Source organism: Helobdella robusta (genome assembly GCF_000326865.2).
Source record: "Helobdella robusta unplaced genomic scaffold HELROscaffold_9, whole genome shotgun sequence".
Classification (NCBI taxonomy): Eukaryota; Metazoa; Annelida; class Clitellata; order Rhynchobdellida; family Glossiphoniidae; genus Helobdella; species Helobdella robusta.
This window is the reverse complement of record NW_008705512.1, coordinates 1,872,617-1,887,158: the sequence shown is the minus strand read 5'-3', so window position 1 is coordinate 1,887,158 and position 14,542 is coordinate 1,872,617. Positions and strand designations below refer to the sequence as shown.

Genomic DNA, 14,542 nt, shown 5'->3' with positions numbered 1-14,542 from the left:
ATTAATGAAAGCTTTTGATGGTGATGACGACGACGATGATGATGTACAATTCAAAATAAGAACTCATCATTTCACATCAGGCAATCATAATTTTTTTAAATAATTAAACTATAGGTCTTTAAACAATATTTTAATATTTAGATAAATATTTATTTCATTTAAATGTCAAATAAACATGGCAAGATGTTTGTTGCCTGAATTACGTTATAGATTTGGCAAAAGTTTGTCCGTAGCTCTCAAATTTTTCTCATGTTGCTAAGTATTAATTCAATTTAATTTTAAATATATAAATAACAACATCAGTCTCATGAGAACTTAAAAAATAGTCATCAAACTTGAAAATTTGAAAAAATGGTTAACTTATAAATGACAGAATTAAAACAGTAAACACAACCAAATTAAATTCGAGTTAGATATTTTCTCAATCCATCTATATAAACTGGCTTTGGACAAGTATGTATATTTTGTCAAAATTTCGATATACGTATGAATATGTGTCGTGTGGTTTGTATGTACGTGTGAGGTTATAAAAAAAAAACACTTCAGTATGCGCTGTTTTTATGTGGGTATTTGCATGTATGCGTTTGTATATGTTAATGAAAATGTGTATATGTGTATGTATGTGTGAGTGAGTGTGTGTGTGAGTATGTTTGGTGTATGTGTGTGTGAGTGAGTGTGTGTGTATGTAATGCACACACTTTATTCCACCAGGGTGGACGCGTGTTGCTTTTGTTTACAAACAAATGGCTTTTCAATGGTCAGACGTTGAATTTGATGTAGCGGATAGCACATATAGTGTGATAGTTCTATGGCTTGCATGATTCATGTTATAAACATCGCATGTATGATTTACCACGTTAATACACAACACATAATGTAAAAAAAACACTTCACTATGCGCTGTTTTTATGTGTGTAATTGTGTGTATGCGTTTGTGTATATTAATGAAAATGTGTATGTGTGAATATATGTACGTATGTGTGTGTGAGTGTGAGTATGTTTTGTGTATTGTATTTTATATTGTAATGATATTATATATAATTCGTTTTGTGTGTTTGTGGACAATGTCCAATGTTTCGTTTTTAGATGTTTGTACATCACAAAAGCATGCATGCATACATTTTGTATACTCCATATCAACAACGTCATCATCATCATTATCATCTTCATCATCATCATCTTCTTCATCATCATCATCATCATCATCATCGTAATCGTCACCATCCTCGTCATCATCATCATCATCACGGCAACACAAACACAACTCATCTGCTAATAACTAATTTGCATACAAATGACTTTCGATAGAGCGGGTACACGAGATTGTATCATTTTATGAATGAATGATGCAATTGAGCGAATTTAAAAAACTTTCAACAAGGAATGATCAGATTAAAATAGAAGCGCACTTAATAACTATTTCCAACTGCGCTTGCAAATATCTGAATGAATCGCCATCTAATTTTATTTTAATCGATGATTTTTAAAAGTCAAGAAAAACTGATAAAAAAAGATAGAAGATGAATTAAATGAGAGAAAATGGAGAGTGAAAAGAAGTGAGAATGAGGAGGAGAGAGAGTGCGAAGAAGTGAGTGTGAGGATGGGATAGTGAGAAGAAGTGAGTGTGAGGAAGGATAGTCAGGAGAAAATAGAGCGAGGAAGAGAGAGAGTAAGAAGAAGTGAGAGTGAGTGAAATTGAGAAGGGTGAGAAAAAGAGATAAGTAAGGATAAACAAAAAATAAAATAAAAAGACGATAGAAAAAAGAAGAAGAAAAAAACCAATAATAAAATTTAAACAAACTTTTAAAACAAGAGAGAGAGATGCGCGAAAGAGAGGGCACATCAACAACACCTTCTTTTTTTTATAATCTTAGGTGGGGAGCACATAAATTTGGTGTGACACCTTTATTCAAGCGGGAGAGAGAAAAAATACAGCCTACAAATTACTATCATTAATTTGGAAAATAATCTTCTGAACCACTACTTACATTGTTTTTAATGTTAACAATTTCGTCATTTCACACACAAACACACATACACAGACACACACACACACACAGACACACACACACACATACACACACACACAAAATATATACTGATAATTGTCACTTTTGAAGTGTGTGTCCTATATGACTTGAGGATGGAATACTGCTTGTTTACATTTATCTGTCTGTTTGTTTGTTTGTTTCCGAATTTGTTGCTTATTTTGTGTGTCATCTTTTTGTCCTGGCGTTTGTGCCATTGTCTTTTGAAACACAATTTCACATCTTCTCCCATGAAATCATCCTATCAAATGTGTTATTACACCTTACGATTAACCTTTTGAGCTTCATGAATCATTTTTTTGCTCAAATAATAAAAATTATCTCGAAATCACTCTATATATTATTATAAATCATTACAGCTTTCGATTGCGATAAAGTTAATGAAGAATATCTTGAAGTTACTAAGACTTAACACAATCTGTTCGATTTTATTTCAATATTTTTGGTCAAAATGTAGAAAAATCGTTGTCAAACAAATCAATTTTATCACTGGCATTGCATTTCTATAACATTTACAGATTTATATTTTTATGAGTTTAGTTTAGTATACAGTTTAGTTTAGTTTAGTACGTTTCAATATAAGATACTCAGATGTATGTATGCCAATATAGCTGTTATTTTCCCATCATCCAATAGGATTGCGTTGTTACAGCAGGTAGCTCCTCCCTTATCGATTGTTCATAAAATCTGCTGGAGTATATAAGATGATTGCTTCTGCATGTTGGCATGGTCGAATGCGTGCGTGAACGTCTTCATCGTCCGTTCGTGTCGAGTCGTTGGCTTGATTTTTTTTTTTAAATTTATTATGCGCAACAAGTGTTGTTAATCGGGAATGTTCAATCACGTATAAAAATTGCCTAACAAACGTTACAGAATATTGCAGATTTCTATTCTCAGTTTCAATTTTAAAGATTTTTCAGTAATAACTAAAAGTTTGAGTGAATAAAATCAAATTAATGCTTGGATTTTACGTGATATATCAATTTTATCTACACAATAGGTGAGTCTGTCTATTTTGTTTTCAACATTACAAATATTTCTTCATTTTATTCACTAATGTATGGTTAGAAACACTTTATATAATAACCAAATTGTTTATGTTTTGCCTTTTTATCCATAAACAGTTTTTTATGCTTACGGCTTTTTGCAAATGTATTTCATCAAAATCTACCCTATATAAATATTTCGTGGCTTGTCATAAGCAAGATAAAAATAAGTTCGTCATGCAAAAAAAATGTTCGAACTAATAACAACTGATTCAGTCAATTTAATCTGTTTATAACATTCATTCTTCATGGAAAATTTATATCGGCCACCGGTTAGGTTATAAATAATGCACTAAATTATTTACTAAACAAAAAATATTAATTAACTAATTAATTAATTTAATCTTTATTATCTGTGTAAGAAGATATTTTAATTTGAAATTTCTTTCAGTCGAGAAAAAAATCATTAACAGAATAATTACAGTTATCATTGAAATTGTAATTATATGTTTAATTGAACACATACATAAATATATATATGTATATGTAAGTATGTATATGTTTTGGTATATGTATACATCTTGCATTTATATTTTTCTATAAGATCAAACGTGTGTCCAGTAAATGAATAGAGTGTAACTGCCATATTGCATGACCTATACCGCATCAACTTCGCTAGACAGATGATATTGGTGATGTGTGTGTCTCCATGCAACTGTTGCTTGCAATTGGTGTCCATCACTTTCAAGGTCTCATAAAGTAAATCACACAACATGCCAGTAACTAATTATAAAATAAACATAAAAATAAATAAACAAAACAACTCATAGAAAGAAACAGCACAATGTAGCAAATTAAAAAATAATAAAGCTTCTTGTAGTTTTCTAAGATTCAATTTGAATCAGCATAATGCTCTGAATGAGGTTGAACTATGGCAGGCAGCACGAGGCTAGATAAACAGATTACTCAATCAAACCAGCAAGCGATCACAAATCAGATCACGCAAATGAAATTCTACAAAGCGAGCGAGCGAGCGAGCGAGCGATCAAACACACATGTGAACATTTGAGCAAACAAAAACCGAAACATATGAACAAACAAATAAACAAACAAATGAACAAACAAATGAACAGAAATCACCGATGCATGAACAACCCAATAATTACTCTCTAACAACATTAAAGATAAGCATCTTAGCGACCAGACACAGCAGGCTGAGGTACACAACAACAGTAGCTACATCAACACACCAATAACAACAACAACATCAACAAAAACCACAACACAAACACATCAACATAACAGAACATCTCAACACAACATCAGTATCACGTATCTCCTGAGCTCAACAAAAACAACTTTGATATTTTGTGACATCAACAGCAACATGTAATCATAAACAATGACATTTCACAAAATTTAAAATAACAAGATCAACACATCAGTAAAACTAATTTTAAAAATGTTTTCATGAATTCAACAAACTCTTCCTCAAAGGTGCAAATTTCTAATAACCGTCGTCAAAAATACATACAAAGTTGTAGCAGCCAAAGCAGCAAAAACAGCAAAAAATACGTTTAAAAATCAAATTAATGGAACAAAATTAATGGAACAAAATTAACAAATTTGGAAAGGGTACTGAAATACAACACTGCAGCAAAACAATTAGTTTCATAACATTGCACTAAATCACGCTATAAAATAAACACACTGAATAAACACAACACAACACAAACAACATTACACAACACAAACAAATCACTTGACAATAACACAATAATACAAATGTTCAACGCGACAAACACACAACTACCAACCCACGCAACTAAACAACAACACAAACAAACAAACATAAGACACAACAACACTACAACACAACCACGCAACAACACAACTACGCAACAACACAACAACGCAACCACGCAACAAAACAACTACGCAACAACACAACCACGCAACAACGCAACTACGCAACAACACAACCACTCAACAACACAACCTCGCAACAACACAACCCAGCGACAAGAGCGCAGCAACAGAAAACTTGATAGGAGACATCACGATAGTTGCACAGATTTGATTGGATTTGATCGCGTGCTACTTCATGTTCTTCGTATCAACTACGTCGCATCAACTTTTTATTCGATGCCGAGATTTTTATTAGATTTTTAAAATAATTAATTGCCGGTAATTATAGCATTAATAGGTTAATTAACCTTTTTCAATTCATTATTACATTTTGAGATTTGGAATCTATACGTACGATTATTTTTTTTCAGAGAACGGCCATTGAAAAAATCTACAAATAACAAACATTAAAAGGGGCAGCAGCAGCAACAACACCAACAACATTAGCAGCCAGAGCAGCTGAAAGTGAAGGGGCGCAAGCAGTCAACACATTTTTCAAAACATCCCACAACCACCACCACCAAGAAAAAGAAAAACAATGTTGATACACAGTGCCACCAGCCTCGCCAGCAAGCAGTTGCCTGGAGACCACGATGCCTACCACAACAACTACAACAACACTTTCGCAGAGTCAGACGTACATAGTGCTTCCAGTTGCTATGGTGACGACGCTGATGATGACGAAGATGGTGACGTCGTGAGCCAGGTTGGTTTGTCATTGTTTCTTATTTTAAAATAAATGAACAAAAATTTTAAACAAGTTCGGAACAAGTCTTACAGTTTACATGTTGATTACATAGCATTGCATAAAAATTTCGTAAACTTTGCTTATTTTTATTCCAATACAGCAAGGTGTTGAAAAGAATCGAACCAGCAAACAACAAGCAAGTAATAACAATTCTACAAACAACAACAAAAAAGGTGTTAAACATTCAAACAACAAAAACAACGCAACAATGAACAATTTGGAAGCGAAACAATTCAACGAAACAAGCGACAAATCTGAATACTCCATTTCCGAATGCGGAAATGATGTAATGTTTGATGATGACGATGATGATGAGCAGGAAGAAGAGGAAGAAGATGAATATTTGGAACCGGAAGTACCAGTTGATCCAGACGCCCCGAAGAAAAGAGGACCAAAAAAGAAACGGATGACAAAAGCGAGGGCAGCTAAATTGCGCGCTCGCCGAATTAAGGCGAATGCGCGCGAACGAAACAGAATGCACGGGTTAAATGACGCGCTGGATCGCCTTAGAAAACATGTGCCTTGCTACTCAAAAACACAGAAGCTTTCCAAAATTGAAACTCTACGATTGGCTCGCAACTACATCGGAGCTCTGGCTGACGTTTTGAAACGAGGGGAACGACCGGCCCCCTTGCAATTCGCGAAGGCCCTCTCTAGTGGTCTCTCACAAAATACTGTCAATTTAGTAGCTGGAAGTTTGCAAATTAATCCACGTGCACTGATGACGGAGGCTGGGTTTTTTCCACCTGCCATTCCTTCTCAGTTTCCATTCCATGCCCATCAACCAATCATATCTCCAGATCAGATGATGATGATGAGTGGCTTCAACTTTAAACAAATCGTTAAAAATGACGCCGCTGAAGATTACTTGATCGACAACAACGTTGAAAATAACAACAACAAGGACTGTTACAACGTCTGCAAGAGCAACAGCATCAACAACATCAACAACAACATCAACAACAACTTTCTCGTCAACGAAGACAACAGTCAAAGCATGCTCTCGCCTGTTCATCAATATTTTCACCAACAGTTCGGTTACACCTCTCCAAATGTGCAAAATCACTTATACAACAACAACAGTAGCTACAGTCAGCAGCACTTAATAGTTGAAAAAGCATTATCTCCACTCGTTTCCAAGCAGGGTCACGATTCTGAATCCAATCGCACGTGTCATCTACCGTCCATCCATTCAAAAACGCTTAAGACAAACAAAGAAATTTACAGCTCCTACCATGAAGAAGTTTCAAACACAAATCTCAACAATGTTGATTATGCCAACAACAATCACACACTGATAGAAGACGACACAAACCCCATATCTCCAAATTATTATCCGTACAACATGCAACAAAATATAAACCACAGTCGGCATTTTCGACAACAAAACACACTCAGCCACCAACTAAACCAACTAAACCAGCATCAACAACAGCCATTAATTCCAATGCCCTACTCGCCTCCAACATTCTCTTCAACATCACCGTCACAACATTACCAGTCAGCACAACACCAACAACAATTATACCAGCCGCAACAACAACAGACACAACAACAACATCCGAAACAACCACAACTTCGACAGCAGCAGCAACATACAACGCCCCAATCCATTACTCCGTCGTCAACATCATCGCTCAGTTCATCGCTATCATCTCCAATGAACGACTCTGGAATTGACCTTATCTTAGATGACCTTGAAAATTATGACGCAGTACGTCATGTGATGAAATATCGACCTGTCTGGAGCAACAGCAACGTTAAAAGCACTTCTACCACCATCACCGCCAACAACAACAACAACATAAAATCAAACAACGTTTCGTTCACTAGTCCAACAACAATTTGCAACGATAACTCCAAAGTTGACCATTACAATAATTTCACTCTATGAAACTATTCTATTGTTCATTATTTATTTACAGATTTTTTTTCAAACTGCTTGTTGAAACCAAAAACATTTATATATGGGATTGGTGATAGAAAATTAAAATCTGTACACATATATGATACATACAAAACTACCTTGAGTGTTGTACATTCGTGTCGATACAAATGTGAAAATAAGTTCTATGCAAAATTGCTTAAAATTTAAACCATCACTTTGTAATTGTTTATATCAAATTTTTGTCATTATATTTCAATGAAGACATTTTATAAAAAAAATATATCTGAATGTTTAGTGCCTCTTCTATGAATAACACCGTTCTTACCTTATGATCCGCATGCCTTCTATCGTCATTCATGCTTTATAAACGAAATCAAGAGAATGTGTGTATTTTATAATAATTGTGTCAAGTGAACTTATATGTTATATACATAGCCTACACAAACACACACACACACAAACAGATGTACGTACACACAAACAAACACATGCACACATATACACATATATAAATTTTATTTATTCACTGTTCTTCTTTAATTCCGCTAAATATCATTCCGACTATTGAAATTTCCAGAAAACAAATTGTTGGTTTTTTTTTATAAAATAATCCCAAATTTTCAACGTTCATTTGATATAACCAAGTGAGATTTATAATGCAACATGTGTTGTGTTGCATGCACCATTCATTGCTCATTCACCACTAGTCAGTCATGTCATTGAGTTAGTATGTGCGTGTATATATTAACATGAGTTGGTGTGTGTGTGTATGTGTGTGTGTGTGTGTTGTGTGAGTGTGTGTGGAAATATTTACTGTATATATATATATATATATATATATATGTGTGTGTGTGTGTGTGTGTGTGTGTGTGTGTGTGTGTGTGTGTGTGTGTAAGTGTGATCCTTCATCAATTTATACAATTTATATGAGATAGATTTGCATTGGATGTTAGTTATATATAATGATTTTCCTTTGTCGAGTTGTTGGGGTTTTGGAATGCTTGTGAACAAATATGTGATCATTTACTCATGGCTCTGTTACTTAAATGAAGGAATAAACTATTTCAAATACCTGACAATGTTTCCTTGTTTGTTTTTTAAATTAAAAAAATTAAAGTTTTAAAAATCATCACCATCATCACAAATATCATCACTATCATCATCACCATCTTCATCATAACCACCACAAATAACATCATCATCATCATCACCATCATCATCATCATCACCACAAATATCATCATCATCACCACCACAAATATCATCATCATCATCACCACAAATATCATCAGCATCACCATCACCATAAATATCATCATCATCATCATCACCACAAATATCATCATCACCACCACAAATATCATCATCATCCTCATCGTCATCATCACCACAAATATCATCATCATCATTATCGTATTCCTTCTCTCGGTCCAATTTTCATTGTGTTCCTCCTGTCCAGTTTGTTTTGTTGTTCACTCCTTCATTGTTCAGCGTGTCAAAAAATCCAAGCAAGCTTCACTCACATGTAAGCCCAGAAAGTTGTGTACACATTTTTGCATAGTGTGTATGTATGTGTGTATGTATGTGTGCATGTATGCGTGCATGTATGTGTGCTGTGCATGTATGTGTGCGTGCGTGTGAGTGTTGATATATGCGTAGATACACTAGAGAAGCGTATAGATGCGTTTTAGTTTATGTGTGCTTAGGAGTATAGATGTTTGCGTGTCTGTGTGTTTGTATGTGTAAGAACGTGTACGTGAATGTACGTGTATTGTGCGCGAATGTAAGCTTGCAATTGTTATGAATTTACGTGTGTTTTATGTGTGTTTTATGTGTCTGCTTGAACATTTATCTGACTGTGAGTGCTATTATGTTTGTTTATTTTTATGTGTATGTATATGTATATGATGTATGCATCTGTTTGTATGTTTATGCCCGTATATTTATGTTTATTTGTGTGTATGTGTGTGATTTTATGTGTTTGTATGTGGGTGTAAACGTATGTTTGAATGTTCATGTTTGTATGCGTATGTGTATGTGTGTGTGTGTGTGTGTGTGTGTGTGTGTGTGTGTGTGTGTGTGTGTGTGTGTGTATGACTGTTTGAATGCCAGCATGCAAAGGTCTCCTGTGTTAATTTTTCACGTCCATCCGCACTTGAATATCGAACGCCATTTAGACACTATTTACTTAAGAGGCAATAACAATAAAAACAACAATAACCATAACAATAAGAATAACCAAAACAAATGATTGTTTACTTTGCAGTTAAGCACACGTCTTCGTATCCAGAACCGCTTTTTCAGTTGTTGTTTTTGAATGTGTTGCTATTGTTGTTGTTGAATGTGTTGTTATTATTGTTGTTGTTGCTGTTGTCGAGCTGCTATTGTTGTTGAGAGTTGTTATCGTTGTTGTTGAATGTGTTGTTACTGTTGATGATGTTGTTGTTGTTATTGTTTTGTTAAATATGTTGCTATTGTTGTTGTTGCTGTTGTCGAGCTGCTATTGTTGTTGTTGAATGTGTTTTTGATGTATTTGTTGCTGAGGGTGACGTCATTGTTGACGGTATTGTTGATGTCGGTGATTTTGTTGTTAATGTAATATCATAGATTCAAATGTTAGAGCAGATTTGAGCATTTTGACTGGAAGTCTTTTAAGGAAACCACGTATCATCTTTCAAATCACGCAGACAAACAAACGTACGAGAATACACAAACATACATGCATACAAACACACAGACACAAATACGCACAAAGACACATACACACAAAGAGACATACACACAAAGAGACATACACACAAAGAGACATAAACACACTAACAATCATATTATAAGGGCATCTGTTTACATTAAGTCCTCATCAATTTGACATTTCACGCACATTCCCAGAGCGGAAGTTGATGGTGCTGACGTCACGGAGGCATGCATGTGTTGAGGAAATGTTGGCGTGACGTCACACTCGTCATTAATGCTATTAGGAGTGCAGTCATCGTCATCATCATCGTCGTCGTCCTAATGACCATCATTATCAACTTTCGCATATATACATCATCATCACCTAATTAGAATTTTTTTTCTATCATCATCGTGGTGATCGGTTTATTGTCATCATCATCATCGTCAACATCATCACCATCATCATCGTCATCATCATCATCATCATTATCACTGTCATGGTCAACATCATCCTTGTCAACATCATCATCATCATCATCATCATCATCATCATCATCATCATCATCACCATCTTCTTCTTCTTCTTCTTCTTCTTCTTCTTCTTCTTCTTCTTCTTCTTCCTCTTCTCTTCATCATCATCATCATCATCATCATCATCATTATGATCATCATCATCAAATTTCATCATATCGCATAATACGTGACGAAATGTTTTGAAACAAAAAAATTATTGTGCAAATGTTTCTATATTAATAATAGATGTGACGCAACTCTTCATTCCCACCCATTCTAAAATAAAATGATCATCTCATAATATTCATGATGACATATTGGGAATGATAATGGCGGTAACGATTACGACAAAATGATGATGATGATGATGATGACGACGACGACGATGAGGATAATGATGATGAGGATAATGATGATGATGATGACAAACCGATGATGACATTAAAGTTGATGACGATGACGATGATGTTATATGAGTTAAAAAATGTTATTTTATTAAGTAAAAAACTTCGTCCTAAATATTTTTAAAAAAGTATTCACAATCCCCTACTTAGGTTAATAAGATTGCATATTTATATTCGAGTCATTTAAAACGCATAACACCTTCCATTCCATTGTTAATAATAGGCATTTTTACAGACGGGGAACTAGCTCAGATGGTAGAGCGCTCGCTTAGCATGTGAGAGGTACGGGGATCGATACCCCGGTTCTCCACTCCTTTTTAATGAATAAATGAATTACCAACATCATCATTCTCATCAGAGTTACTATTATTATAACTATTCTAAAGGTGCTTTTTTTCGTCAAAAATGGCAATAATTTTTTAAATAAATTGCAACGCTGTCTCGTAATAGGCTCTAAGAATTCAGTAACATGTTTCCTTATTTTAGCACAGGCAAACAAACGTTAGTAAACAACCTTTAAATCTTCGGACCAGTATAAATAACTTCATAAAAATGTTATAATATATATATATAAATGAAATATGTATCTGAACAATTTTTATATAAGACTAGATAGATAAAACTACTATGTCATATTAATAAATGAAGTATATATAATTAATTATATATGTGTAGTTGGTATTTTAGATTTGCGATTTGATTGGTTGTTTTTAAATTTGTGATTTGATTGTATTACTGATAACAGCAAATGAAACCGCTTGTGGTTGCCATTATTTTCTTTCAGTATAGTTTTTTATTTACTTTTTTTTGTTGATGTTTATACTCTTAAATATTTAAATATATTTGAATTTTATGCAAAACCAACTGCGAATCTGTTGGAAGAATTTTTTTGCAATTTCATGGTTTTATTTTTTCATCAAATTCACGCTTCCATAATTTTATTTTTATTACATTACCCTCTCGTTACGTAACCAATGGCGAGTGACGTCACTATTTTAGTTCACGTGACTCACGTATCGCGTGTCCGCCCCTCCGTTGTAAGAATGTTGCAGAAAGTTGCGCAACAAAATGTCAAATGTTGAAAAAGATACGGCAACAGAATGCAACGGTCTACGGCGTTATGCAACATTATGCAACGCGTGTGTGCATGTGTTTCTTGCTGACATAATTATTATTAAAAATCATCTCTATTCAGCACTGATCACTCACTTCTTTGACACTTCTCAGATTTTTACATTTAAATTTACGAAATATCAAATCAATTATTTCTTTGTTATAAAAAAATTTCTACGTAACGGTAAAATGAAGCGATAATATTGAAGACAAATCCATAAAGCTTCAGATGGTAAATAAAACATTTCGAAAATAGATGACAGACAATGGTTAGATGTGCAGTTGCATTGCTTGCATCAGCATTGATTTGTTCCCCTGTAGTCCTCTTATAAGAGAGCAAATATTGAGAATGGTGATGGGACGAATGGCGTGGGTTGTCGAATGAAAATTGCGAACGAAACTTTTTTGATGATGTTCAAATCATTGTTGATTAAATCGTTTGGCAAAACAATTCATGTTAATACAAGTCGTACGCCTGGGTAATTACACCACACATGCGCGCGCGCACACACACACACACACACGCACACACACACCTATACATCACACACACATTACATACACATGTACGTACACTTTCAATACAACTACTACATGTTTGGGCTAAAAGAACGATCTATATATCTATATGGTTCAAGCTATAAAATAGTTTGAAGTACCAATCTTCACTTACCTTTTCAAATTCTTATCAATCCTGCTATACTAGTGCTACTGACTTGCATGTCGGGGAACTAGCTCAGATGGTAGAGCGCTCGCTTAGCATGCGAGAGGTACGGGGATCGATACCCCGGTTCTCCATGTTTTTGAGTTTGAATTCGATTTATATATAAAATCTTCAGTCAAATAAAAGAATTGATTAATCAATTTTTTTAATTTCTGTTCAGTCATTCAATAACTGTTCATTTTATTGCATTCATTCGTTCATTCATTCATTCGTTCGTTCGTCCGTTCGTTCGTTCATTCATTCATTTACTTAAACATTTGATCCAATATCTTTCATTCATTTACACACTCATTTAATCACTGATGCTCTCGTCGTATCCGTCCGTCCGTTCGTTCGTTCGTTCGTCCATCTATCCATCCATCCATCCATCCATCCATCCATCCATCCATCCATCCATCCATCCATCCATCCATCCATCCATCCATCCATCCATCCATCCATCCATCCATCCATCCATCCATCCATCCATCCATCCATCCATCCATCCATCCATCCATCCATCCATCCATCCATCCATCCATCCATCCATCCATCCATCCATCCAGCCATCCAGCCATCCAGCCATCCATCCATCCATCCATCCAGCCATCCATCCAGCCATCCAGCACCATCAGTAATCCAGGATTAAGGATGAAACAACTCAATAACAGGACCATAGAATAAGATTAACTTCTCTACAGTATTTACATACTATATATATATATATAAATATATATATAGTAATTGTTGTATATATATATATATATATATATATATTATAATTATTATAAACGTTCGTATATGAACGTACGTATTCACATATTGTTGTGTTATATATTGTTATATATGCTAATAGCAAATATATGTATATATTCAGTTATGAATCTAGGTATATGATCAAGATGTATGTTATGTATATATGAGTGTGTGTTTATGTATGTCTGTATGTATGTGTGTATAAGTGTGTGAGTTGTTATTCACATGTATCATTACATAAATTATTGTATATATATATATATATATATATATATATATACAACAAACATGTATTCATATATAAATATATACATTAGCTATTTACATGTACTGTACAATGGAAGAGACTATTAATCCAGAAACTGACAATATACAATAGAACATGTCTGTTGAAACCATTGGATTTGAAAGCCATTTGAGATAATTCACGTACCACGTGTTGAGATATCATCTGAAAAATATGTATCTACTCCACATGTATCATGATGTATATCATGTACTTGATACTCATTCATTTGTACATAGAGTCAATAGGGACTTTTACAATAAAATATTGGCCGAGTTGTTCCATCTACGTGTTTCTTTTTATTTCAAATAATTATAGATTTTTTTTTTTAATGAGACTTTCATTCGTCTGAAAGAAGAAAATGTCTTTATAAAAAATTTAGATGAAGCTTTAATTCTTAAATGTTATAATCATGAAGATTTCATCTTAGATCGAATATTATTTAATAAATTTTTTTTATTTACGTATAATTTGACAGTTGACCATTTCATAACTCAATAAATTTAGGCAACA

At 34.0% G+C, this 14,542-nt stretch overlaps 1 protein-coding gene across 1 annotated transcript; it reads left to right on the top strand.

Annotated features, from left to right (window-relative positions):
* Positions 1–6,096: 6,096 nt before the first annotated feature.
* Positions 6,097–6,465, top strand: HELRODRAFT_70666 (hypothetical protein; the record flags this gene model as incomplete). The annotated part of the gene is made up of 1 exon (XM_009032901.1): positions 6,097–6,465. A coding segment is annotated over one exon (369 nt), but the record flags the coding sequence as incomplete, so codon positions are not given.
* Between the last annotated feature and the right edge of the window lie 8,077 nt (positions 6,466–14,542).